The sequence below is a fragment of the Dama dama genome, chromosome 4, assembly GCF_033118175.1.
Source record: "Dama dama isolate Ldn47 chromosome 4, ASM3311817v1, whole genome shotgun sequence".
NCBI classification, from domain to species: Eukaryota; Metazoa; Chordata; class Mammalia; order Artiodactyla; family Cervidae; genus Dama; species Dama dama.
The window spans coordinates 22972593-23000322 of record NC_083684.1 but is presented as its reverse complement, the minus strand read 5'-3'; the positions used below and the strand labels follow the sequence as shown (position 1 = coordinate 23000322).

Below are 27730 nucleotides of genomic sequence, written 5' to 3'. Positions count from 1 at the left end.
AAGAGAGTAATATTAAAAGTCCTCATCACAAGAAGAAATTTCTGTAAGGTGACGGATGTTAACTAGATTTGTTACAGTTAATGTATAAGGATGTCGAATCATTATGTTGTACACCTGAAGCTAATATAATATTATATGTTGGTTATACCTCAATTTTAAATTTTTCATTATTGATTAATTTTAAAAAGGAATGAGGGGCCTTGCTGTTCTGATATACAAAGATCTCCAAGACATAGTGTCCCAGGACAATAACAAGATGCAGATTGGTATGGATAGCTTGTTACTGCTTGTGCAAAAAGGAAAGGAATGGGATGTATTTGTATTTACTCCTGTATGTCTTTAAAAGGAAAGATTCATATGAAACTAACAGCAATGCTTACCCATGGTGAGGGGTCACTAGACAACAGGGGACAATGACAAGAGAGAATCCTTCCACAGAATGCTTCAAAACACATATTTAAAAATTAATACATGAAAAGGAATAAATAAAGCACATATAAAATTCACCATCTTTAAATTTTCAAGCACAGGGGTTAGGACTGTTAAGTGTATTGACATTGCTTTGCAATGTACTGAATATGTTCTAGTATTAATACTTCAGAAAATTGTCAAAGGCTTCCCTGGTGGCTCAGTGGTAAAAATCCTCCTGCCAATGCAGGCGACATGGGTTCGATCCCGGGTCTGGAAAGATCCCACAAGCCTGGGAGCAAGTAAGCTCGTGTGCCACAACTGCTGAGCCTGCGCTCTAGAGCCCTGGAAATGCAACCACTGAAGCCCATGCACCGTAGAACCCATGATCCGCAACAAATGAGAAGCCCACGCACCACAATCTCTAGCCTGAGTAGGCCCTCTCTCTGCAGCTAGAGAAAAGCCGATGCAGCAATGAAAATTCAGCACAGCCATAAACAGATGAATAAATAAATCTTTTAAAACATTGTTGAACCACATACCTGTATTGCTTGCTTCAAAAACTAACTTTAAAATCATTATACCCAAATAACATGAATAAAGAAAATCACTGTATTGGGACAAGTTGAGGGAAAAGAGCATGTGCCTTGAAATCAGAATGACCTGAATTCCAAGCCTCCCCCTGCCATTTACTGGTCTGGGGCAGATCAAGTAATTCTCTAAGCCTTAGATCTCCTCTTTCTTTAAAATGTACAGAAAGAAGGTGCCCGCACAAAGGGCAGTTGTTGCTTAGTTGCTAAGCCATGTCAGACTCTTTTGTGACCCAGTGGACTGCAGCCCACCAGGCTCCTCTGTCCATGGGGAATCTCTAGGCAAGAATACTGAAGTGGGTTGACATTTCCTTCTCCAGGGGATCTTCCCCACCCAGGAGTCAAACACGCATCTCCTGCATTGACAGGCGAATTCTTTATCACCGAGCCACCTGGGAAGCCCCTTCAAAGGGCAGTGGTGAGTTTTAAATGAGAATTCTCATAATGTCCGGGTGTACTACCTAGTAAGAAGTTTCCCATCCACAATCAGTTATTTTTTCACCATACCTGGAAGAAGCCTGGACAAAGGGGTACCTTTCAGTCCAGTGCAGTGGTGTGCAAACTTTGGAGGACAAGAATCACTGCGGGGGTGACTTCCTGGACCCAAACCCACTGCCCCATAATCTATAGCTGAGACCAGAACACTCCAATTCTTAACGTCCACCACCCCCCACCCTCATTGCATCCAAACGCCCCACCCTCCCATCCCCACCACTACTCAGGCCAAAGCGAGAGAACACCTAAGGTGGAAAGCCTGTGCTCCTGGAGGCATCCCGGCCTACAGCTGCAAAACCTAACTGGACTTTGATCTGTTTGCTCAAGTTTCCACTAAGTGGAGGTGGTGGGGTGCTGAGGGGGGGCGGGGAGCAAGAGGCGGCAGGCCCAGGCCAACTGAAATGGAGATGTCACTCTGGAGGCAGAGAAGTTCCAGCCTCCTAGCTGAGGCTGCTAAGAAAGCGAGCTTTGGGGAGCAATTTCAGTGTGTGTTGCGGCGGGTGGAGAGGGGGGTTGCCCTTTCTGAACCTTGGATCTTGCATCGCCTTCCTCTCCACTTAAAGTAGCAAAAAGAATGCACTGTCCCAGTTAAATTCATTCATCATCCACTTACTGAGCTTCTGATGCAGCTCCCCAGCTTGTCTCTCCACACGGTGGACGTGGCGGGGAACTAACCCAGTGCCTCCTTGCTTGCCTGCTGGTGCCAGGTGTAAGCGTTTATGTCAGAGAAAAGTACGGCGGGACCGGGCTGCTGCTGCTACTGCTGCTGCCCACTTTTCTCCGGTTCCCTCCGAGGCCCTTCCCGCCGTGGGAGGCTTTTTTGCCTATCACCCGGATCTGTTTACTTTGCATTCCCCTTCGGCCTTGCCACCTTGCTCTCAAAAGAGCTGCGCCTCGGAATTCCCCTGGGATTCTCATCCTCTGCCTCTGCAGGAAGGGCGCTCGAAGTGGGCGGTTGCACTGCGCCATTAGAGACAGCAGGTGGCGCCCTGGGCTTTAGGAGGCCTCGAGTACCAGCCTTTCCTAGAGACAGCCGAGTTGCCCGGTGCGGAGGGGCCTGAGACAGGAAGCCAGTGTGCACGTGAAACGTGAGGTCGGTTCCCGTTACACCGTCTTCGGGTCTAAGCTCTAGAGCTGGCAGGAGAGGGCAAGAAGGAGGCGTCGGCTGGAAGGGCGGCAGCCTCCTCACTGCAGAAAAGGGGAACTCAGCACAGCGCAGAGAGGCTCACGTAGGCCCCCAAGAGGAAGGGCAGAGCCCAGATTCCAGTTCTGGAGCTGGCTCCAAGACCCACCGGCTGGGCTCTTCCCAAAGATTTCCGCTATTCGCCCATCCCTGCTTACAGGACGGTGTGCTGGATTCTGAACTAAGATGAGCAGTTCCCACATCCAGCCCTTTACATCCCTCTTCGTGATTCTGGCCGTTATCTCCACATCACCCAAGTTATTATCTGGTTAACATCTGTCTTAAAATCAACTCACTTTTTAAAGTTAAATATAATTATACAGGAAACATTTTATTGCTCTAATAACTAGAAGCCCGATATTTCTTGCCAAAACAGGACTGTAAAAATAAATACTTAACAATTATGATTCCTTAGAGGTCTGGCTGTTTCCAGATGAAAATTGTTTGCCATAGCAGCCGTGTCGTGTTTTACACACTTTAGGAAAAACTGGGATTCCAACACAAGTTCTCCCAGGAATTCTGAATGAGAGGAGACAGAAGTAGGGATGGGGGAGAAGGGGGCAGGGGGAGCTGGAGAGAGAGGCAGCTACATTTTTTACCCGGATGCAGAACAAAGAGAGCCTTGACGGATAGCCCATGTCCTTCCTGCAGTGTGCACATATTTCCGGAAACGGCAAGTTATTTTTTACTCTGGAAAGCTGGAGGAAAAGGGTGGAGGCCTGGCTTCCTGTGAGCCTGCCCCCACCCTGGAGCTCTTATGGAAAGCAAGATAACATCTCAGGGTAAGGAGATCCTTAGAGTCGCCCAGCCATAGTGTTAGAGTAGAATGAAGGCAGGCCTCCACCCTTCTGCTTCTGCAGAGAAGTCTTCAGTATTCCAGACCTGCTCCACCAGTTCTGCCTCTATCCCTTCTTGGTGATGGAAACCCGATGAGTTCCTTAATCTCCCTAAGTCTCAGTTTCCTCATCTGTAAAATGGGCATGATGCCTGATTCTTAAGAGTTGTTTGTAGGGGCTAAATAGGATTGTTTGTGTAGAGTCAGCCAATCAACAATTTCCAGAATACCTACTATTTTAAGTGCTGAGTGCATAACTCAGTTCCTCATGTAGGGTTAAGCATGCAAGAAGTATTTGGAAAAATAGCATATATTTATATATATATAATATTATATATAAATATATATATATATATAAATTTGTATAGTGTATCTTCCACAGCACAGCAATTTTGGCCAATCCCCTCCTCATATGTGGTCTGCATCCTCTGAGCGACCCCCCTCAGCACTCCCTCATGGTGGTGACAGCATCCTCCCTTCCACTGTGGAGACATCAACTTCCCTCTCCTTCTCCAGGAAGACAAGCAGAGCCCACTTTAGTCATCGCTGCCTCCTCCCTCCTACCCAGCCTCTATAGAACACCCTGAACATTGCAGGCACTCATGCGAAGTTTGTCATCTGAAATCCCACTGCCCACATAGCTGAGACCAGAGGTCCCACAAAGCAGACACCTTTTGTTGGGCCGTCTTGTTCTGAGAGCCTAACCAGCCAGGTGTGAAACCTGACTACCACGCACAAGGTTGAGCACCCAGAGGCTCCCCATCCAACCCCCAACTTGAACCCTATGGCCCCCCCACCTCCCCGGCTCAACCATGCCGCCCACAAACAGAAAATCTAATTACCAGGATGCTGAAGCCCTTGCCTCTGTGATTTGGAGACCTCATTTATCAAAAAACATTGCTCATCGTCTGATGACTTCCCATCACATGTAAAATAAAATCCAACACCCTTCCCCGGTTCACTTGGCCCCCATGCTCTGGCCACTGCCCACCTCTCAGCTTCAATCCTTTCTCTTCTCACCCTTACCCCCCAGCTTCAGGTCACGGGTCTTCTTGTTGCTCTGCAAACACACTAACCACTCTCTCTGCCGAGAAGCTCTTCTCCAGACGTCCCCATGGCACCCCCATCCAGATTTCCGCTCAAATGTCAGCCTCTCCAAGAGGCCTTCCCTGTCCAGCCTGTGTGTTGTTTCTGTTGTACTGTCACTAAGTCGTGTCCGACTCTTTGCGACCCCATGAGCTGCAGCACACCAGTCTTCCCCGTCCTTCGCCATCTCCCTGAGTTTGCTCAAACTCATGTCCATTGAATTGGTGATGCCATCCAACCACCTCATCCTCTGTCGCCCCCTTTTCCTCCTGCCTTCAATCTTTCCAAGCATCAGGGTCTTTTCCAGAGTCTGTTCTTTGCATCAGGTGGCCAAAGTATTGGAGCTTCAGCTTCAGCATCAGTCCTTCCAATGAATATTCAGGACTGATTTCCTTTAGGATGGACTGGTTGGATCTCATTGCTATCCAAGAGACTCTCAAGAGTCTTCTTTAGCATCACAGTTCAAAAGTATCCATTCTTTGGCACTCAGCCTTCTTTATGGTCCAAATTTCACATCCGTACATGACCACTGGAAAAACCACAGCTGTGTAAAGTAGCACAAACACAGCTTCTCCTTTGCAGAATCCTTGTCACTGTTGGGACACTCTTTTTCTCCATTTTTTACACTTCCATGTGGAGGGAGACTAGCAGACCGTCTCTCTTGGCTCATCTCCCTACCCATCACTCCCTGTTCTTGAGTCCTCTTCTCTGTTCTCTGTCTCACAAAAGAGGCCTCCCACCTGCCCTGGATGGAGGGAGAAGAAGAGAAGGCCCAAGAGTATCTAGCTGTGCCAGTCACTGGGCTCTGTCTAGTTCATGAGTAAAGCATTATCTAGACACATCCTTCAGTCAGCATTGCTAGTTATAAGCTTAAATATCTATTGCTCTTATGTTGACCTGTCAATTGGTTATGGATTTAGATGTGTTTCTTTTCCCTATCACTGCACAACAAATCACCCCAAACTCAGTAGCTTAAATTAAGAATGTACTATTTTTCATGAGTCTGTGGGTTGACCAGATAGTTCTTTTGCTTCCCAGGTTGTCAGTTGGAATGATGGACCAACTAGAAAGTCCAAAATGGCCTCATTTGCATGGTTGGTATTTGGCTCTAGCCACTAGCTGGGAACTCATCTGGAGCTGTCTGCTGGGCCTGGGAGTGAGCTGTGGGGGAGGGTCTTGGCTTTCCTCCATATAGCTGTTTGGGCTTCCTCTCAGCATGCTAACTAGGCTCCAAGTAGGACTGTTCCACAAGCAAGTGTTCCAACGGGAAGGAAGTAGAAGTTGACGATCTTCTTCGTTTTGTAACATTTTTATTTATGTATGTATTTATTTGTTTTTAGTTTTGGTTGCACTGTGTCTTTGTTGCTGCGATCAGGCTTTCTCTAGTTGCGGTGAGCAGGGGCTCTTCTTCATTGCAGTGCTCAAGCTTCCTCTTGTGGTGGCTTCTCTTGTGGTTCCTGGGCTCAGTTGTCCTACGGCATGTGGAATCTTCCTGGCCCAGGGATCGAACCCGTGTCCCCTTCATTGGCAGGCAGATTCCTATCCAGTGCGCCACCAGGGAAGCCTGCCAACACTCTTCTTAAGAACTGGTTCTAGAAGCCCTGGATTATCACTCCTACCGAATCCTATGGGTTAGTGCAGTCACAGAGCCAGCCCAGAGTCTTGATGTGAAGAGCAGTTTATACATACAGGGAGGGAAGGGCCAGAATCGAAGACTACTTACCACAGATGGGGGATGGAATGTTGAGCCCTCCAGACTCCTACAGTTACTTCCCCACACTGTGTCATTCAGTAATTCATTCATTCATTGTCTCTTCCCTTTTACAAGTTCATGAGAGCAGACATGTTGCTTTGTTGATCACTATAATCCCAGGACTCAGAACAATGCCTGACACGTCATAGGTGCTCAGTAAATATTTGCGGAATGAATGAATTAACAGTCATTCAACTGCCCTCACCAACTACAGGAAGTTGAACAGGCCAACAAGAATTCATGAAAGAAGTGCGATTTAAGCTTGCATTTAAAGGCAGGTAGTCCTAGCAAGATACATGTTCTACAGACAGGTTGAGAAGGAGCAGTGATGGGAGCTGAGTTGCTCAGCCACTTGCCTGGTGGACACATGACTGACCAGGACTCTCTCGAACCCTGCTGTCCACATTTGATACAGACAGGAGAGCAAATTAAAAGGAACTCAGGGAGCTTTCATTACACTTGTGTGTGTGTGTGTGTGTGTGTGTGTGTGTGTGTGTGCGCGCAGGAGGGATATGCAGAAGGCAGGAGGAGATGTAATCTGAATTTGCATTAGTTCAGCCCCAGAGACAGGGCTTTCCCTGAACTTGTGTAGCCCACTCACTCTCATTAGCAGTACTGGTGGGATTAGCCCCCTCGCCACTTCCTCAGGCAATATATCTGGAGACATTTTTGTTGTGGTCACAAGTGGGGTGGGATGGTGCTACTGGCATCCAGCGACTGAGGCCAGGGATGCTGCCAAACATCTAATTATTCACAGGACAGGCCCCCACAACAAAGAATTAACTGCCCCCAATACTGACTGTGTCATTGTTGAGAAACCCTGCTGTAAAGAATGATGGGAAAATACTGTGAATTAGGAGCATCTGGGAGCTGGCAGGCAATATTTGTAGTAGCATTTGGTCCAGAAATTGTGTTCCCACTTAAGATGACTGAGTTTTACAAATAACTCCTCCTCAATATTGTAGCAGTTGTAGCACATTAAACTGATGTTAAGGGAGCTTCAGTAGCATGGAAAATAAAAATGTAAAGGAGTTATAGAGACAGAAAAATACATGATGAGAAGTGGCAGAAGCAGCAAGGTTTTTTCCTGCAGTGAAGGAAAGAGCCTCTTGCACTAAAAAAAAATATTTATTTTTATTTATTTATTGGAAGGACTGATGCTGAAGCTGAAGCTCCAATACTTTGGCCACCTGATGCGATGAACTGACTCATTGGAAAAGACCCTGATACTGGGAAAGACTGAAGGCAGGAGGAGAAGGGGACAACAGAGGATGAGATGGTTGGATGGCATCACCGACTCAATGGACATGAGTTTGGGCAAGCTCTGGGAGTTGGTGATGGACAAGGAAGACTGGTGTGCTGCAGTCCATGGGGTTGCAAAGAGTCGGACATGACTGAGTGAGTTTCACTTCACTTCTGGAATCCTTTGGCTTTGGCATACAAACTCTCAGTTGTGGCATGTGGGATCTAGTTCCATGATCAGGGATCGAACACAGGCCCCTGCATTGGGAACTGGAGTCTTAGTTCCTGGACAACCAGGGAAGTCCTGAAGTCCTTTCATTTTAATGTCAACATTCCACCACCAAAATCCCACTCAAATCACCCCTCTCTGTCTCCATTCCAGTGTTCCTGGTCCAAGCCACTGTCATCTCCCTCCTAGACCCATGGCTTCCCCACTGGCTCAGCAGTAAGGAATCTGCTTGCAATGCAGGAGCCACAGGAGACACGGGTTTGATCCCTAGAAGATCCCCTGGAGAAGGGCATGGCAACCCACTCCAGTATTCTTGCCTGGAGAATCCCATGGACAGAGGAGCCGGGCAGGCTACAATGATAGGGTTGCATAGAAGCCGACACTGAAGTGACTTAGCAGGCCTAGACCCATCTCCCCTGAAGGCTCTTCCCAGATTCACTCCGCCCCCTTTCCCCCCAGGCTTCCTCCCCCAGGGAAAGGAGAGAGATCGTGGAACATCTCACATGGAACAAACAAAAGCACTTGCTGTTTAAAAACCTGCGAAGGCTTCCCACTGCACTTAAAATGAAACACAGAATCTGTAACTGGCCCACCAGGTTCTGAAGGATCCAAACTTATTTGGGGCTTCCCTAGTGGTTCAGCTGGTAAAGAATCTACCTGCAATGCAGGATACCTGGGTTCAATCCCTGGGTTGGGAAGATACCCTGGAGGAGGGCATGGCAACCCACTCCAATATTCTTGCCTGGAGAATCTCCATGGACAGAGGAGCCTGGTGGGCTACAGTGCGTGGGGTCACAAAGAGTTGGATGCAACTGAATGACTCAGCAACTAAGCACAGCAACTAAGCACAGCTATTTTTATTTATTATTTTACCTGTGGGTGCCCCCTGCCTCACAGCACACTCCAGCCATGAAGGGCTACTCACCATTCCTGGAATACTTCCAGCTCAATCCAGTCTCAAGTCACTGCCCCCATGAAACTGAAGGTCTGATGACATCTGGAGATGGGCATGGAACAATCATATAACACAAATACATGTAAAAACTGGTCCTAGTGCTGTGAGAGGGCCACAGTGACCCAGGAGCCTGGGACCAGGGGACTTGACACATCAGAGAGCCCAGTGAATGAATTCTTGAACAAATTACTCCAGAACTGAGATCTGATGGATGGGCAGGAGTTAACTCAGTGGGAAAAAAAAAGCTGGATGAAGTAATGGCTTGTGCAAATAACCCCCAGGCAGTGTAAGCTAGGCCAAGTGGAGAGAGGAGCAGAGGAGTAAGCAGATGGATCTTGCAAGTGCTGCATATCAAGGTAAAGAATTTGAATTTTACTCTGAGCATATTGCAAAACTCTTGTAAGGTCTTAAGCATGAGATTAACTGAGGAAATTTGCAATTTGAGAACAGAACTCTAGACACAGCATCAATACTTGTAAATAATTTCTCCCAATCTTATAGCAGTCATTGCTCCTGAAATTTAGACAGGCCAGGAAGAATTGTGAAGGAGACCCCACAACTGTCAATGAGAGAGATGACATGACTTGGACTAGTGACAAGGGAAATCAGAAACACTGAACAATTTGCCAGTGTATTAAAATTTGTGTGTGGCTAAGCACAGTTGTATTCCTCTTTGTTACTCTAAAGTCCTAGGTGTTACTATACCAAAGTAAAGAACCCAGGAAGACCTGTCATCCTGAGTCTGTTTATCAGATTAGTGGGTGAACCAAGCAATATGACAGGTGCAAGTCTGTCTAGTTTTGACAGCATCCCGAGGTAAGGAGGATCAAAACATTAGGGGTTTGGTGGGCTTCCCTTGTGGCTCAGACGGTAAAGAATCTGCCTGCAATGCAGAGACCCAAGTTCAACCCTTGGGTTGGGATGATCCCCTGGAGAAGGGAATGGCATCCCACTCGAATATTCTTGCTTGGAGAATTCCATGGACAGAGTAGCCTGGCAGGCTACGGTCAGTGGGGTCACAAAAAGTCAGACATGACTGAGCGACTCACACACACACACACACACACACACACACACACACACATGATTATATTGTCTTCTCTTGCTTACTATCAATGTAAAAAATATTTACAACCTATAAGTTGAGAGTTATGTTTCATTTGGCAGGAATTTTTAGGACAGGCAGCATCTCAAGTAGCCCTGAGAGAACTGCTCTGAGGAGGCGAAGGCATGGAACCAAGTTATGTAGAAGTTCTGCAACAAAGGGCAGGCAATGTGAACATCAAAAGATTGTTAATTAAAGGAAGATGCAAGAGTGGTGGCTCACTGGAATCATTCCTTTGACATGCACCTCACCTATCTGGGGTCAGTATCCTATGTTTTCACATCCTAAATTTCCTCAGGGCTCACCGTAGGTCTGATGGCTACTAGGTGGCAGGTATTCTTTCCTTCCTGAGTTCCCTCAGGGCTCACCATCAGCGGTGACTGCAGTCACTGAAGACTGTGATATCGCTGTTTACTGATATGGCAGGAAATACTTCATTTCTCATTACTTTTGCATAAGGGCAGAAAAGGGGGCCCATTGCACATAAGAGCACTCAGTACAGAGTCAGACTGCCTAAATTCAAATGCCTATTCCTACCACTTTGCTTACCAGCTCTGTGGAACATTCCAGAAGCTCTCCATGCGTCTCTTTCCTCATCTTTAAAATAAGCATGATAAAAATAGCAACCACTGCCGGAGTTTTCGGAAACCAATAAACACTCTTTCTGCCCCTCCTGCATTCAGAACTGAGGTGTCAGACAGGTAGAGATCAAAGTGTCAACTTTATTACTGACAAAGCTGGAGTGGAGGATGTGGCTGGGGTGACAACACTTCACCCAGTCACTGACATAGTGAGCAACCACAGACAGCAGACACACCCTCTCTGGGAGCAGAGATCCTTCTCGGAAAGTTGGCAATCGGTGGGGTCTGACAAGTTCTGCTCCTGCCCTGGTGGAGTGTGGGCAAGGGGCACGGCACCTGTTCTTCCACAGTCAACTCTGCTGGAGAAAAGAGGAATACCCCTCTCCCCTCCCCATGAAAATGTGACAAAGGGGAAAAAGTGATTCCCTGAACACCCTCTCATTGATTGCTATGGAGCCTAGAGAAAAACTGGTAGGGTATCTATAATGTAGAATATAGACTCCATGAAAGTCTCTCCCCTGGTGCCAGTTGTTGTGGGTGATAGAAACCAGCCAGGTAGTCAAGGCTGACCAACAGATGGAAGTTGTGGTTCCGAAACTGCAGGAAGCAAGGGAGTTTCTTAAAAGGGGATTTCTCTCTCTCCTTGTTCCCTATACTCAGGAAACCTTGAGAGTTCCCTGAAGGGAAATGCTGACCAGGGTAGGAACTGGCAAGTCTTCTAACCAGGGGGATAAAAAACCCCAAAGCTGTATCTCTGGTGATACACTAACCCAATGTTTCAGGGTGAGTTTTTGGCGGGGAAAGGGGAAGAAGCTGTAGTATGCTTTTCAAAGCAGTGTCTCTCTCAGTCCTAACAATTAAGCAATTAAGACTCACCAGCAGGGAAGTCGTTGGGAGCAAACAGGAACCACCAGGGGAAAGCCCTGTCCGATCACTGAACAATAGCAACTCCATTTAAGGTGAGGGCACTGAGAAGACAGGAAATAACATGCTGTGCTGACTCCAGCTCTCAGTGCAGTCTGTTTGGGAGGCCCCTGCTCTCCACCTGACCGGCCTCAGCCAATCTCATGTCGTCTACCTGATGGATGAAGGTGGCTGGCTATACGGATACCTAGGGAGAAGCCCAGGGGAGCAGGAAGTTGTCCATCTGTGAGCCTAGTGGCTCTCTTCCCTGTACTGAGTCATCTTTCGGTGGGGCACCAGGGGACCACACCTGTCTGAACTTCTGAGGCATATGGAAAACCCCAGCAGCCAGGATTCTTGAGAGCTTTTACCTTGGGTAATCCCTCTTACCAAGACCTTTCCCCTTTGGCCTTTCCAGCTGCAACATTTTTAGATCCCCTTCTTTCTCAAGGGGTAATCCATACAGAGCAAGGGGGCCCCCAGGCTCACTAATTCAGTATGGCTGCATAATCCCCACAAAGCTTTTCTGTGAAAATAGAGCCCTAAATATATTGCTAATTTAACAATAGCTAATATTGCATGCTCACTTATCGTGTCTAGGTACTATACTGATTTTCACAACAGCAGGAAGTACTGTTGTTATCCACACAGACAGATGAGAAAATGTGGGCTTAGACAAGTAATATGCTCATGGTCCCTAAGTATCTATCATATGACAACATTTAGGACAGAGAAAGGAAACCACTTTATCTTCCACAATCTGTTTTCATGGAGTCAGAGAACACAAAATATGGAAAAGATTTCGGAGATACCTGGGAGCAACCCAGGTATCTAAACCCCAAGAGGGTTTAGAGTGTACTTGCCCACGTCCCGCATTAAAAATCACACAGGAGCCCCTAATCCCCCACGTCTTGTACCTCTCCTATAACACATCCTCCTCCTCCCCTCCCAGAAGAAACATTGTTTTGACTTTTCCTTAATCATTCTTTTGCTTTTCAATTCTCCATACACATTATTCCCATTTTCTTCTCTTCCTGTTACCATTTTTACTGAAATAACAACGGAAAGAGGGAAAACAAAGGAAGCAGGGAGGAGGGGGTAGGAGAGGAGGAGAAAGGAGAGGGAGAGGAGGAGGGAGGAAGAGAGAGAGAACCATCTATCAACTCATGAGAAGCTGGATAACTCAATTTGCTAGAGCCCTAGGTTGGGCTTCAAAATGTCTGAAAGCAAGCCAAGTCCCTAGCGTGACACTGGGCTAGTCTCGCCTATTGGCTCGGGGCTTCAATTTCCCCACCTGTGAAACCATTAATTCACCAGCCACCAGGCCACTCAAAAGCCTCAGGGCCCTCACCAAAGGCCACCCGAGGGCCTCTCGAGCGTCTTCGTCGTGCCAACAACAAACATGGCGACTGAGCGTGACGTCGACTTCTATCGCCTCCGCCCCCCACCCCACCCCCACCCCCACCCCCGGGGGGTGGCGACTCTCAATGACGGCGGCGGGCGGGGCGCATGCGCGGCGGCGGGGCCCGGCCCGCGGCTGCGGCGGCGGCGAAGGGGCTATCTGCCCTCAGTTGCCCAGTTGCGGCGGCCGCGGCGGGATGGTGTAGCTGGCCTTTCGACCAGGCGGCGGGGCGCGGGCCGGGGCGAGGAGGCCGAAACGGCCGACGCCACCTGACGGGGCTCGGGTGCAGCGGCAGCACGCTGAGGGGGCGTCGCCGCCGCCGGCCCCCGGCGCCGCCGCGGGAGGCCGCGCCCGCCATGGCGGCCCGGGCCGTGCTGGACGAGTTCACCGCGCCGGCCGAGAAGGCGGCGCTGCTGGAGAGGAGCCGCGGCCGCATCGAGGGCCTGTTCGGCGTGAGCCTGGCCGTGCTCGGCGCGCTCGGAGCTGAGGAACCGCTGCCCGCGCGCATCTGGCTGCAGCTTCGCGGGGCGCAGGAGGCGGTGCACAGCGCCAAGGTAAGTCCGGCCGCCGCCCCCGGGAGATCGCTTTCTCCGGCCCGGCCCCCTGCCGCGCGCGCGCGGCCTTGGGTTGATCGGGGGTCCCCTGGGCGCCCCCACCCCCTTCCCCGCGCGACCGCAGCCAGGCGCGGTGGTGAGAGCGCTGTTCCGAGCCTCGGCTTTCGAACCATGTGACCTTGGCTAGCGGTTTCGTCCCCGGCGCCTCAGTTTCCCCGTGTGTAAAGTGGCGTTGACGAAAGCACCTGTCTCAGAGGGCTGTGGCGAGGATTCGCCTGGGTGTTGTGCAGAGGCTGGCCCGGAGTGAAGGCGTCGAGAGTGTTGCCTGTTGTTCTCTCTCCCCCGCCTCCCAGCCCGCGGGCTGGTGCGTAGGGCCTGCTGGCTGGGCGCGCGACCTCCGGGCCCACCATCTCAGCCACTCTTTTTTCCCCAGGCCTCCGCTACAGGGATTCTGACCCTTCGAGGGATGTCAGTCTCTCTGAGAATCTGACAGAACCTTCGTAGTAGTGCAGTATTCAGAGAACATCAAGCAGAGAAGGGAATGTTTAATAATGGTGCTAAAAATAGCATTATTTACTCGTATTGATTTTGTGTATCACTCACGTTTATCGAATGGTTACAGTACATCAGACGTTATGTGCAATACTTCAGGATTATCACTTTCAATCCTTAAAAAAAAAAAATCCAGTGAGGTAGATTTTATTATCTTCCTGTCTGTAACAGCTGGGGAAACTGAAACTTTCGGAGAGGTGACTCACCTTCTCTCTAAATCAGCATTTCAGACTTGTACCTACTTAAGACATCTTCAGCTACTCCCTTCCCTCCGCAAGCCAAAATAACTGCAAGAGTACATCCTCCCCCCACCCCCACCAGCCAAGTTTCTCCAGTTTTTCCCATCAAGTAAGTGGGAGAGTCACAACTCAGACAGAGGCAGTTTGTTTCCAGAGACCTTGTTCTTGATACCTATCTTCGAAATGATGAGCACTGGGGGTGGGGGGATCCTTTGTTGGCCTCCTACTTCAGAAATTTCACAATGCCCTTGAAGAATCTGATTAGCTGTAACTCTTGACTTTTCTTAGCTTAAAAAAAAAAAAAAAAAAAACCCTGCTTGTTTGCTTTTAATGTGTTTAGAGAAGATAGGACATTTAACTGTATGATTCTTCTCCAAGCTTAAAGCAGTGCAGATGTTGAATCAAGTTTACTTTCCTGTTCTTGATTCTTTTTTTTTTTTTTTTTTTTTAATTTTCTGATTTCAGACAGCTGGTCTTAACTTCTTCCCAGTCCTCTCCTGGTTTTCTCCTCCAGCTACCCAGTTTCTTCCCACTCGCCAGGGCTGAAAAGTTTGACATGACTAAGTCCTATAATGGCTTCTGAAGTTTCTTCCATGCATTCATTCCTTTCTTTTCCATTATTTTTGCAGCAATTAAGACCCTCTTTCTTGGTATGTGCCCTTTCTATTTCACTGCCTTCCCTCTCTCCCCACTACAACTTGCATGAGACGAATATCCTCCCACAAGAAGTCTCCTATTGCCGAGCTCATTCACTTTAAAAACTTTTCTGATTTACAAAACACGTATTAATCCAAGCCCACTTTACTTTTGCAGTTTTCTGCCTTAGCATTTCTCAGCTTAAAACTCAGCTGTAGTTTGACTAGTCTCACTGCTTTTATTGTGTACTCTGCCTGCTCCAAGTTCAGCTTCACTCATGGCTCACTGCAGAGTGTGGAAAGTGCTGCTTTTGCTCTGCAGAAAAACCCTGCCAGACCCTCCCAGCTCCTCCTCCCAGTCCTCTTGCCTGTCCCTGCTGTGCAACTCAGCATAAGCTAATTGGAAAAGGTGTGTCTTACGTTATCTTGGTAGTATGTGTCACCTGCCTGTTTATCTTTGTTATGTGTGTTGTGCATAATCCAACCTTCCCACTTGTTAAGAAATCCCTTTTTTTTTCCCCCTTGAGAGTGATGGGTAAGAGTTGAATGCCATACTCAAAGGCTTTGTTCTCGTAAATTTGTTTTGGAGTTTGCTTTACCTTTTGAGAAGAGAAAACTTGATTTTTAAAAATTAACTTGATTTCTAAAAACTAAGAACAGGAGGGACTTCCCTGGTGTTTCAGTGGTTGGCACTCTGGGTGTCCACTGCAGGCAGGGGACATGGGTTCATTCCTTGCCAGGGAACTAAGATCCTGCATGTTATGCAGTACAGCCAAAAAAAAATTTAAGAATAGAACAAACTTCAGCATCTACAATATTTTAAGTTAAGCTGTGGAGGAAAAGATTTAGGGGAAGGAAGATTCAGGGGAAGGACTTTTTATAGCTTTTTTAGCTGATATGTGTATGTGCTTAGTTATGTCTGTCTCTTTGTGACCATATAGACTGTAGTCCACCAGGCTCCTCTCTCCATGGGATTCTCAAGGCAGTGTCAGGCGAATGTACGCTCCTCGGTTCTTTGTCTCGTCACAACAAAGATTTGGAGCGACGGATATTAAGGCCCCCTCGGCGAGTCACAGCCCTCGGGTCTTGGACAGACCGTGTTATAGCTCTTAAATAAATCAGTGTTACAGCTCAGTGTTACAGTTCTTTTTCATTTAGATAATAGCAGGAAAATCCATCTTCAAGGCGTGAGGGCACATTGATCCAAAGACTCAAAGAGAAGAGCACCCCATTGCTCGGGGAGAGAAAGAGAGCAAGGGCCCTTTGGCTCCTCTTTTTATATGTTTTTTCCTTCCCCCTGGGCCTGCCCTATGCAAATTGGGCTTAGTCAGGAGCGCTGTTCTACCTGAAGTCCTCACTCCGGTCCTGGGTCCTTCCTTTGGTCCTCTGCTTTATTTTTGCAGGCTTTTCCCTTCCTTGTCTTTTAGCCACCGCCACTTTGGACTCCTTTTCCCTATTCTAAGTACCTAACAGCAAGAATACTGAAATAGGTTGCCATTTCCTTCTCCAGGGGCTTTTCCCAACCCAGGGATTGAACCCATGTCTCCTGCATCTCCTTGCATTTGCAAGCTAATTTTTTCCCACTGAGCCACCAGAGAAGTAGTCTCTGATTTTTTTTTTTTTTTTTTAGAGTCTGTGATTAATTGCAATTTTCTGGGTCTCATCAAGTGGTTCGTGTTGTTTTCCTGCTTTAAAAATGTTAAGTCACTAGTCTTAAGCAAATGCTTAGGTAGAGAAGACTGTGGAGGTTTAGTTAGGGCTCCATGGAGAGGTGAGGTGGCCTCTGGTAGAAAGTGATAATGTTCTGGGAAGTTTTTTTTATAAAGGCACATGCTCTAGGATTGACCACTTTTGTCAAAGGGGAATTTGTTGGAGGAAGTAGCACTTGAGCTGGTCTTTGAAGAACCAGGACATTCTCAGGTAGAAATGGTTGCGTGCAAGGACCTAGAAGCCAGAAAAACATGGAGTGTTTGGGTAGAAAGTGTCAAGGTGCCCTGTGAGAGGTGAAGCCTCCAGGGACCCAAATGCAGGCCAGTTGGGTCTTATCAGTAGGGAGTCAGTGAGAATTTAGGGAAAGGAAGGATTTGCTTGAAACTTTGTATTTGAAGACAATTAAGACTCAACTGTGGAGGGAACATTGTTCCAATTTAGAACTAGAGGTGAGGAGGTGAGGAGGTTGTCACCAGGACTGGCATCTAAGTGTATATAGCGACTGAGGGAGAGATTTGAAGCCCCAGTGCAGGGAGGATGGGTGGTGGATACATTGTTTGACCTGGAGGTTGGTGGGATCAGCTTTCCCATCCTTAAAAGAAAACTTCTGTGCCAAGAAGTATGTTAGGTTGCCTCTTGACCTCAAGGAACCCACAGCCTAATAAGCCTAATATGGGAGAAAAAGTTGGAAACAGCATTATTAAAGAGTTGATGTGTAGTGTGTTGCATTAATAGGGGAAAGGAACTGTTGCCCTGCCCAAGAGGGTGTACGGCCGTCAGATTTACATTTCTAAACCTTGCCTGCATCGTCATTGTTTATACCACTTGGTTTATGCTGCTTAGTACTACTTGCTGGTTAATGATGATATGATTACAGAAATTGGGGATAAGTGTTTAGCAACTTTTATAGCAGTGTGACATTACTGTAGGGGCTAGAGAAGCAGTGTCTGAAAGTGAGAGGGAAACTAGAAGGGGGCATTGTGCATAAGGGACCAGTGGGAGGGGACTGAAGTCCTAGGTGGCAGACATCATGGAAACAAAGGAGATTGACTTTCAGAGAGGAAGTGGAGGCACTGATATGAGCTGCCCAATTTACAAAGAAATCAAAGATGCAAAGCAAGGGTGGGATCCTTGGAGTCTGGCATTGGTGGGGAGATATGAGGCTGAAGAGATCTCAGCTCCTGGGAGTGCAAAGAGTTAGATCCTTATTTTAGATCAAAGAGCCCCTGGGACCAGGTGAGGCGACTGCATGGGGAAGTGGCTGGTTGGTAGGAAGGAACTGGTGAACCAGGGTGCTCGTGCACGGTGTGGGCCTGATGTCTGATCTTCTCACCCAAAGGAAGCCAGACGTCTGCATTTCATAATGGGAAATCTGTTATAAGAGACAACTAATTTATGTTTTGAAAACCATGCATGCTGTGAATTATAGCTCAATAAAAGTACTACACCACTATATTTTTAAAGTACATATTCTGAAAAAAATAAAAATAAAAATCATGCATACTAAACGGAACATGTCAGTGGACGAGGTTCAGCTTTTGGATTACATTTTTAGGACCTCTGCTTTAGATAGTAGGAGACAAGGTGAATGAAGATACACATCTGTTTCCACTTGGGGAAGAGGGCATTTGAAGGCCTATAGTACTGTCTTAGTAAAATAGGATGCCAGTTTACTCCCAGAGAGGGAGGGTAAGAACTTAAAGACAGTGCAGTATGTCAGCATAGATGCAGTGGAACTGTTGGAAGTGCATTGGAAAGGAACAAAAAAAGTACTGGAACTGAAGTAAGGACCAGGGAAGATTAGATGGTTTGAATTTATTCTATCACTTGATCTAGAAATTCTCAAGTAGTTGATGATTTCCAGCACTCAGTATGTTAATGAAGCCAGCACATAAAGACTGCAGGAGTCTAAGGCGCAATTGAGGAAGGCAAAATGGGGCCCAGGAAATGTTTCTGAATGGTCATCTAGGACAGTCCAAGAATATGTAAGACTTACCTTCTACTATCAGTGAACTAATAGCTTGAGAGATTCAGACCAGAGAGGAGGGAGGTGAAGGCAGAAAGGACATATAAAACTGTAAGAGTCAAGGAAGGGACAGGACCTTCGACTGTGTCCCCTCCTAGACTCAGGGGATCCTGCAGGCAGAGGACAAGTTCAATCAGTGTTGAAGAATTCTAGAGGTGACCGTTAGAGAGGCAGTTCAGAGATCAGAATCTTGGATATGGAAGATTTCTGAGGATGATTCTGAGGACCAAGGGGTGGTTCCTCAGTGGTCCTGGGTAAAGTGAAAGCATTCTTTTTAATTTAGAGAAAGAAATGAGAGGCTAAAGGATGATAGAGTGTGACATCTAGAGATAATGTAGTGCTGAGGTCACTGAGGTCCATAGCAGGGAGTTGGGTGCTGGAGTTAGTTCATGAGCTAGGAGCCTGTCCTGGAGGTTAACAAACGAGGACCGATTGGAAGTAAACAGCATGGCTGCTTGTTGTATGGCTTCTCCATGAGCCTTTACGGTACTGAATTTGCTACCTACAGCTGCCCATCAGTTGGTATTATTTCAGGCATTACTTCATGGCAATGAATAGCCACCATGAAGCATAGCCAGTGACCTACCAAAACCATCAATCTGGAGGACTTTTAAGGAGGGTAATTTGGAGAACTTAACAATCTTAAACACTGAAATTATTACTCAGTACACCTGAGAAGCTGTGGTAAAGTAACCTTAACATCCAACCTGCTTTTAATTTGGGAGGAAAAAAAGAGAGGGTCTTATGAAGAGTTGGTGATTGTCTTTACTTGAGTTTTTGCTTACATATTTGTGGAGTAAGAGAGGAGAAAGATAAGGGTAAAGAAAATGCAATTCCGGTAGAAGTGGTGTATATTACTTCACTGACTTCAGAGGGTTAAAATGGACCCTGTGTTGTTTAATTTCCTTTTTTGTTAGAAGAATTTGGTATCTGGTTTCATGAACAGATTCTTGAACAGTAGATTTGTTCATGAAGGAAATAATCCGTAGATGTAATAGTGGGTAGTGACAGTTTTTGTTTTGATTTTACCAGAAAAGAGGTTGGAGGCCTTTTTGCATTTCCTGTAATGATAATTTTTAACTGACTATGGTTGTGAAAATCATCTTCTTGAGAAAAAGTGATTTGTTCAGTCTCTTTTTAATGGTTAATATTTTGGGGTTATACCAGAATGTTGAAATAAGGGATACTCACACTGGTCGTACTAGGGTCAAAGTGATTGCTTATGCCTGTAGTTTCCTCTTCCCGATTTGTTTACCAGCTAGTATTGTAGGGTTTTAATTAAATCAGGGACATCTTGTTCTGTGTTGACTTTCTACTAAATTAATATAATTGTATGAAGTTAGAAATCTTGCATTTCAAAAACAATCATAGGGGTAAGATCCTTACAGTAATTAATTAAAGATCTGCTTTTTAAAAAATCAGTTATGTCTTATGGAAACAACATAGGAAAATCCTTTTGTTTAAAGAAACCAAATTATTTCTTTTCTTTTGGCTGCACTGGGTCTTTGTCCCTTTGTGTGAGCTTTTCTCTAGTTGCAGTGAGCGGTGGCTTATCTTCATTGTCGTGGCGATGTGCCAGCTTCTCACTGCGGTGGCTTCTCCTGTGGAACACAGACTCTAGGTGCTTGGGCTTCATTATTTGTGACTTGCTGGCTTAGTGGTGCACAGGCTTAGTTGCTTCTTGGCCTGTGGAATCTTCCCAGACCAGGGATCGAACCTGTGTCCTCTGCCTTGGAGAAGATTCCTATCCACTGCACCACCAGGGAAGTTCAGAATAATTTCTTTTAATTGTTAATTTAAGAGTTTGAGAGTCCCTTGGACTGCAAGGAGATCCAACCAGTCCATCCTAAAGCAGATCAGTCCTGGGTGTTCATTGGAAGGACTGATGCTAAAGCTGAAACTCCAGTACTTTGGCCACCTCATGCGAAGAGTTGACTCATTGGAAAAGACCCTGATGCTGTGAGGGATTGGGGGCAGGAGGAGAAGGGGACGACAGAGGAGGAGATGGCTGGATGACATCACTGACTCAATGGACATGAGTTTGTGTAAACTCCGGGAGTTTGTGATGGACAGGGAGGCCTGGCGTGCTGCGATTCATGGGGTCGCAAAGAGTCGGACACAACTGAGCAGCTGAACTGAACTGAAGAGTTTCCTTTCAACTTAGAGAAAATTTTGTTCAGTTTTAGTGCTGACAGAATTAGTTACATTAATTAGTTACATTAGTGCTGGCAGAATTAGAATTAGTTACATTAGTTACATAATTAATCCACTCAGAGCTGTGTGGATTCACGTTTGAATTTTCTGTGTAAAAGTCAGTTGTGATTATGGCACCTTTTCTCCGAAACTGCCCACCAGTCGCCTGGGATCTACATCCATTCTCGAACCTACATGTTTAGTTCACAGTGTGTTTCATTATTAACCCTGTTTTTAGGGCATTTTTAAAATTAAGACAGTTTAGGTTAATGCTGATGATATTATCTCTAATAGGCTGATAGATAGATCTAGATTTGGCTGAAGTGACAGAAATCTATACAAAATGGTTTGGTTTTCTTTCAACAAGAAGTCTTAAGATGAACAACAGTTCACAGCTGAGTAGTAGTTAGGCGCTGTCAGGGTCAAGGTCTCTGCAGTTCTTTCAGCCTTTCCCTTATGGTCACAAGATAACTGATGCCGCTCCAGCCACCACATCTCTGTTTCAAGAAGGAAGAAAGAAGACACAGTAGCTCTCAACAATATCCCAGCAGACTTTTCCTTATGTCTTGTTGACCAGGATGATGTCATATGGCCAATATGGAAAAGGAGCTAGGAAATGTTCAGTTTTAACTAGATACATTACTGCCCTGAACAAAATCTAGATTCTGTTGTTAAAGAAGCAAAACATGGATATTGGTAGACAATAGGAAGGACTGCTGCATCATGTCATCTACTTCTTAAAATATTCCCTGAATCCCCACTGTTTTTTTAGATTTGTTTTCGTGAATAGAAATTTTTTAAATGAGCACTTTAGTTTCATTTTTTTTTTTTTTTAAATGTCATTTCTAAAGATTCAAAGTGAGCACACATCAAACATTTATTTAACTTGTCTGTGAGGTAACTAGCTGCATAGGTAAACTGGCTCAAGAAATATATGATCAGAGGTACTGAAAAAAGAATGTTGGAATAAGACTGCTGGACTGGATAGAAAACTTGTTCATATCATACAAGATAATGAAACCATAATTTTAGAGGTTATCTCAGAAATCATCTGTGTCTTCACTGGACAAAAATCTGCAAGTTAATATGTTCTTGCTTTTTTTCAATATAAAATAGTATGTCAAAAAAAATACATACACCTAGAGCTTACATACATGGTCAAACATTTTCCATAAAGAGCCAGATAATAAATTTTCAGACTTTGTGAACCAGACAGGGTCTCTGTCTCATATTTTTCTTTGTTTTTGCTTTTTACAACCTTTTAAAAGGTAGAAACAATTCTTTGGGCCTGTACAAAAAGTTTGAAGTCTGGATTTACACTGTCCAATATGCGGCCATTCCTGCATTTGGCTGTTTAATGAAATTAAATATTCAGTTCCTCACTGTGTTTCAGGTGCTCAGTGGCCATGACCAATTTGGACAGTGCAGATACAGAACATGTCATTACAGTAAGTTCTTCTGGATGGTGCTGCTCTAGCTATTAAATAACCCTTGGTTGGACAAAACTGCTAGATCGTTCTCTAGTACGGCATTGAAAGAGCTTGCAGCCATTCTTTTACCATAATTCCAGAGTTTCTGTAATTTGTGTTATTTGTGCCCCTTTTGGTCATAAATTGCCTCAAGGATTACTCTTGATCACACACATGAATGCATATACTTACAGACTCGCCTGATTGTATGTAGAGTATGGCAGGAAATATTAGCAACAACTAAGACTAGAGAATTATCCTCTCTGGAAATTTCATAAGGAACCTTAGGTTGCCTTTTCAGTAGCCGAGTACTTAATCATTTGTTTTTGTTTTTAATTGCCTCTTTTGGCTCTTCTGTTTTAAAGCTAGGAAGCAAACCTCACCCAAAAAAAAAAAAAAAAGAGCAAATCAAGAAAATTGTTTCTACATATTTCACCTGTAGCATTTATACATATGGATGAATTCTCCCCTCAAGATTCCCAAAATATGCTAGAATTTCTGGCTTGCCAGGAAGGGATTTTTGTTTTTATATTGCATGTGTGCCACAGAGTAGGTATCAGAGCAGTTTTGGTTGGTTCCATACATGAACTACAATCCCTGTGTTTTAGTGGTAACCTTGCCATACCTGATTAAATGAAATTTATTCTTAAATATGACCTTGTAGTTATGGCCTGGGTTGCATGATAAATTTGTCTAATTTTGCCCTAGTAAAAGGAAGGACAGATTCTTCACAGTCGTATGCAAATAACTACATTGCCATGAAAGGTGAGGAGATTCAGTAAAAGTGGACCAAGTTTCCTTTTTTATTTGACAGAGTTAATAAATGTTCGCAGTTAAGAAATTCCGAGTACCCCAAAGAAAGGAATAGTTTTAGCATCCTTATGAGGTGAAAGAGAAATCTTTGTGATTGAGTGCCTGGTGACCTTTGCAAAACATCAAAGATAGTTTACGTGTAGAAGACTTTCAGAGTGGTATACTACAAAGTAATAGAAAAGAATAAATTACTCAGACATTCAGTAACATGGTTGAATCTCAGAAATATTATGCCAAGTGAAAATAGTCTTACACAAAACAGTGCATACTAATTCTATATGTGTGACATACTAGGCAAGGCAAGACTTAATTGTGTAATTTTAGTGGGGGAAAAAATCAGACTAATTAGAGCAGAACAACTGGAAAAAGACATTAAATACAGACTGGGTATTAGATGATACTTAGGAACTATTGTTCATTTTGTTGGGTACAATAATGACATTGTGCTTACATTAAAAAGAAAACATGTAGTGTGTGTGTTTAAACTATGCTTGGTTTCTCACTTGGAAATTAGCCATGTATCCAAAGAATGTCCATTAGGGAACCATTTACTGTTAGTCCAACCAGGATCTTTAAGTAAGGATATTGGAAATTATGCTTAAACTGACAAGTACTGAGCAACATGTAACATCTGATATATAAAAAAAAGTTATAATTCAGTGTAGTTGAAGGTGTACATTTTTCTTCTGCATAATCAGTCTTTTCATGAAAGGAAAACCTTAAAGTAAAAAAAAAAAAAATCTTATGCATGCATTGTACTCTGCACTAGTAAAATCAGAGAAAGGACATCTGTTTTTGTTAGCATTAAAATGATCAAATCAGATAGATTTGTATATGGGTTTTTTGGCCATGCCGTGTGACCTGGATTGTCTCAGTTTTCTTCCAGGGACTGAACGCAGGCCACGGCAGTGAAAGCGCCCAGTCCTAATCAGTGGACCACCAGCGTTGGTTTTTATTACATGAATTTATATTCTAAAAACAAATGCCTTTGGAGGGTCAGCTTCTGTGCATTTTAGGTTGTTTTCGTCGTTAAGAACTCATTGTAAGTTCAGATATTTAGTTTCTTTATTTTCTAGGAGTAATATAGATTTATGTGAAAGCTTGTTCTCTATAAACCAACTTGAACAGAAGTTCTTTAGGAAACTTTGTTATCTATTTTATTAATAACCCCTGGAGATAGGAATATATTTCACATTCACACCATGAAGAGATAAATGCTTTTTCTCGTTTAGAGACACAGAAAATTTTTAGCTTTGGTTCCCTAATCTTAGCCACAGGTCGAAAAGTAATCCAAAAACACAAAACTGGTCCAGGTTTCATAAGAGCTATTCTGTCAATAGGCCTGCGACACGTTCTTGCACAAACAGAAGAACAGAAAAAGCTAAAACCAGATATTCTTATAGTCTCTCATGCCACAAAAAGTGGCTCCCTGTTACCTGCTGACAGGTTGCCACATGATCAGATTGTAAAATCAAATTCATACAGACTATATTCATGTGTGAAACTGAATAGGTGGAAATGTCCAGGGGATAGTCTGCAGCCTACCAGTATTAAAGACTATAGATGGACATTTGGAGTTACTGCCAGAGAAGTAAAAGTTATCTTTGGAACTTAAAAGAGCCTATTAGAGTATAATTGAGGGAGAGGACCAGGACAGAACCTAATAGAATATCTGCATTTAAGGTACAGTAGGGAAAGGCAGCAAAGGATTTGGGGGGATAGTCAAAAAGACAGGCTTTAGTTGTCATTCAGGAAAGTGGTTTCTGTTTGAATGGGGACAGAATCCAGATTTCAAGGGGCTGACAGGGAATGGGGTTTGGGATACTTTTTCAAAAAGTGTGAAGAGGAAAAGACAGAGTGGTTCTATGCACACGCAGTTGGGCTGAAGGAAGTGTTTTTTTAGGATCAAGGAGACCCACGCCGGTTTGTAGACAGAGGGACAGGGGTGGGTGGATGAAGGGGGAGTGATGAATCAAGGTCTGAGAAAATGGCATGGCTTTGAAGGAGAAAAAAGGAGAAGGGTTTGTGAAAGGTAGAATGTTTAGATGAAAGCAGAGAGGCAGTCAAAGGAATTCATACATTCCCGGCTCATTTATTAAGGATAAGGAGAGAGACAGAAATGATGTTGGAGACCCAAAGAGCTTACTTGGATAAGAGTGAAGATTAAATTGCTCAGGAGAACTGAAAGCTTTGGAAGCTGTAGGATTTCAGAGACTTGCAGTTGTAATGGGGGTGAAGTCTAGGGTGGAGTGTGGCTCCTAGTACTGTCTCCAGAAGTACACTCAGTGAGCATTTGTGCTCCTCCTGGAGAAGAACTTGTAGGCATTTCAGAAAATAAGATTGAGAAGAAAGATGGAACAGAAAGCAAATGTTGGAAATGCACTGGAAAAATGGTTAAAATTCTCTAGCAATATTATTAATGTTGCTGGTCAGATAGAGACATGTTATCTTAACAGGTTAAAATGTTATGTTAACCTATTACAGATTTGTCAGTCCGTTCAGTTGTTCAGTCGTATCCTACTCTTTGCGACCCCATGGACTGCAGCACACCAGGCTTCCCTGTCCATCACCAATTCGTGGAGCTTGATTAAACTCATGTCCATCGAGCCAGTGATGCCATCCAACTATCTCATCCTCTGTCGTCCCTTTTCCTCCTGCCTTCAATCTTTCCCAACATCAGGGTCTTTTCCGGTGAGTCAGCTCTTCACATCAGGTGGCCAAAGTATTAGAGCCTCAGCTTCAGCATCGGTGCTTCTGATGAATATTCAGGACTGATTTCCTTTAGGATTGACTGGTTTGATCTCCTTGCAGTCTGAGGGACTCTCAAGTCTCCTCCAACACCACAGTTCAAAAGCATCAGTTCTTCAGTGCTAAGCTTTCTTTATGGCCCAACTCTCACATCCATACATGACTGCTGGAAAAACCATAGCTTTGACTAGATGGACCTTTGTTGGCAAGGGAATGTCTCTGCTTTTTAATATGCTGTCTAGGTGTGTCATAGCTTTTCTTTCAAGGAGCAAATGTCTTTTAATTTCATGGCTGCAGTCACCATCTGCAATGATTTTGGAGCCCAAGAAAATAAAGTCTGTCACTGTTTCCATTATTTCCTGTCATTTGCCATAAAGTAATGGGACTGGATGCCGGGATCCTAGTTTTTTGAGTTGAGTTTTAAAGCAACTTTTTCACTCTCCCTTTTTGCTTTCATCAAGAGGCTCTTCAGTTCCTCTTCGCTTTCTGCCATAAAGGTGGTGTCATCTGCATATCTGAGGTTATTGATGTTTCTCCCGGCAATCTTGATTTCAGCTTGTGCTTCATCCAGCCTGGCATTTTGCATGATGTACTCTGCATATAGGTTGAATAAGCAGGGTGACAGTATACAGTCTTGACATACACCTTTCCCAATTTTGAACCAGTCCATTGTTCCATGTCCAGTTCTAACTGTTGCTTCTGGACCTGCATACAGATTTCTCAGGAGGTAGGTAAAGTAGTCTTGTATTCCTATCTCTTTAAGAATTTTCCAGTTTGTTGTGATGCACACAGTCAGAAGCTTTGGCGTAATCAATAAAGCAGAAGTAGATGTTTTTCTGGAACTCTTTTGCTTTTTCAGTGATCCAGCAGATCAGTTTGGTCTCTGGCAATTTGATCTCTGGTTCCTCTGCCTTTTCTAAATCCAGCTTGAACATCTGGAAGTTCTTGGTTAACATACTGTTGAAGCCTCGCTCGGAGAATTGTGAGCATTACTTTGCTAGCGTGTGAGATGAGTGCAGTTGTGTGGTAGTTTGAACATTCTTTGGCATTTCCCTTCTTTGGGATTGGAATGAAAACTGACCTTTTCCAGTTCTGTGGCCACTGCTGAGTTTTCCAAATTTGCTGGCATACTGAGTGCAGCACTTTTAACAGCATCATCTTCTAGGACTTGAAATACCTCAGTTAGAATTCCATGTAGCTTTGTTCATAGTGATGCTTCCTAAGGCCCACTTGACTTTGGACTCCGGGATATCTGGCTCTAGATGAGTGATCACACTGTCGTGGTTATCTGGGTCATTAAGATTTTTTTTTTTTTTGTATTCTGTGTTGCCAGCTTTTCTTAATATCTTCTGCTTCTGTTAGGTCCATACCATTTCTATCCTTTATTTTGCCCATCTTTGCATGAAATGTTCCCTTGGTATCTCTGCTTTTCCCATTCTATTATTTTCCTCTATTTCTTTGCATTGATCACTCAGGAAGGCTTTCTTATCTCTCATAGCTATTTTTTGGAACTCTGCATTCAGATGGGTATAGCTTTCCTTTTCTCCTTTACGTTTAGCTTCTCTTCTTTTCTCAGCTATTTGTAAGGCCTCCTCAGACAACCATTTTGCCTCTTAGCATTTCTTTCTCTTGGGGTCTTGATCACTGCCTCCTGTGCAGTGTCATGAACCTCTGTCCACAGTTCTTCAGGCACTCTTTCAGATCTAATGCCTTAAATGTATTTGTCACTTCCACTGTATAATCTCATAAGGGATTTCATTTAGGTCATACCTGGATGGTCTAGTGGTTTTCCCTGTTTTCTTCAGTTCTGAATTTTGCAATAAGGAGTTTCTGATCTGAGCCACAGTCAACTCCTGGTCTTGTGTTTGCTGACTGTATAGGGCTTCTCCATCTTCGACTGCCAAGAATATAATCAGTCTGATTTTGATATTGACCATTTGGTGGTGTCCATGTGTAGAGTCATCTCTTGTGTTGTTGGAAGAAAGTGAAAGTCACTCAGTCGTGTCCGACTGTTTGTGACCCCA

General features: G+C 44.8%; 1 protein-coding gene and 1 long non-coding RNA gene across 3 annotated transcripts in view; one reads left to right on the top strand and one right to left on the bottom strand.

Annotated features, from left to right (window-relative positions):
• Nucleotides 1–11421, bottom strand: part of LOC133050232 (uncharacterized) — a 135743-nt gene extending 124322 nt beyond the window's left edge. For both annotated transcript variants that reach the window (XR_009691555.1, XR_009691561.1), the window contains exons 1-2: nucleotides 11339–11421; nucleotides 8747–8818 (exon numbers count right to left, since the gene is read on the bottom strand). This is a non-coding gene — a long non-coding RNA (uncharacterized LOC133050232). The remainder of the gene's footprint in view (nucleotides 1–8746; nucleotides 8819–11338) is intronic.
• Nucleotides 11422–13123: 1702 nt separating this feature from the next.
• N4BP1 (NEDD4 binding protein 1) overlaps nucleotides 13124–27730 on the top strand; it is a 57012-nt gene continuing 42405 nt past the window's right edge. Inside the window, exon 1 of the mRNA XM_061138455.1 lies at nucleotides 13124–13321. Within this exon, the coding sequence (XP_060994438.1) occupies nucleotides 13124–13321 (198 nt within the window). The remainder of the gene's footprint in view (nucleotides 13322–27730) is intronic.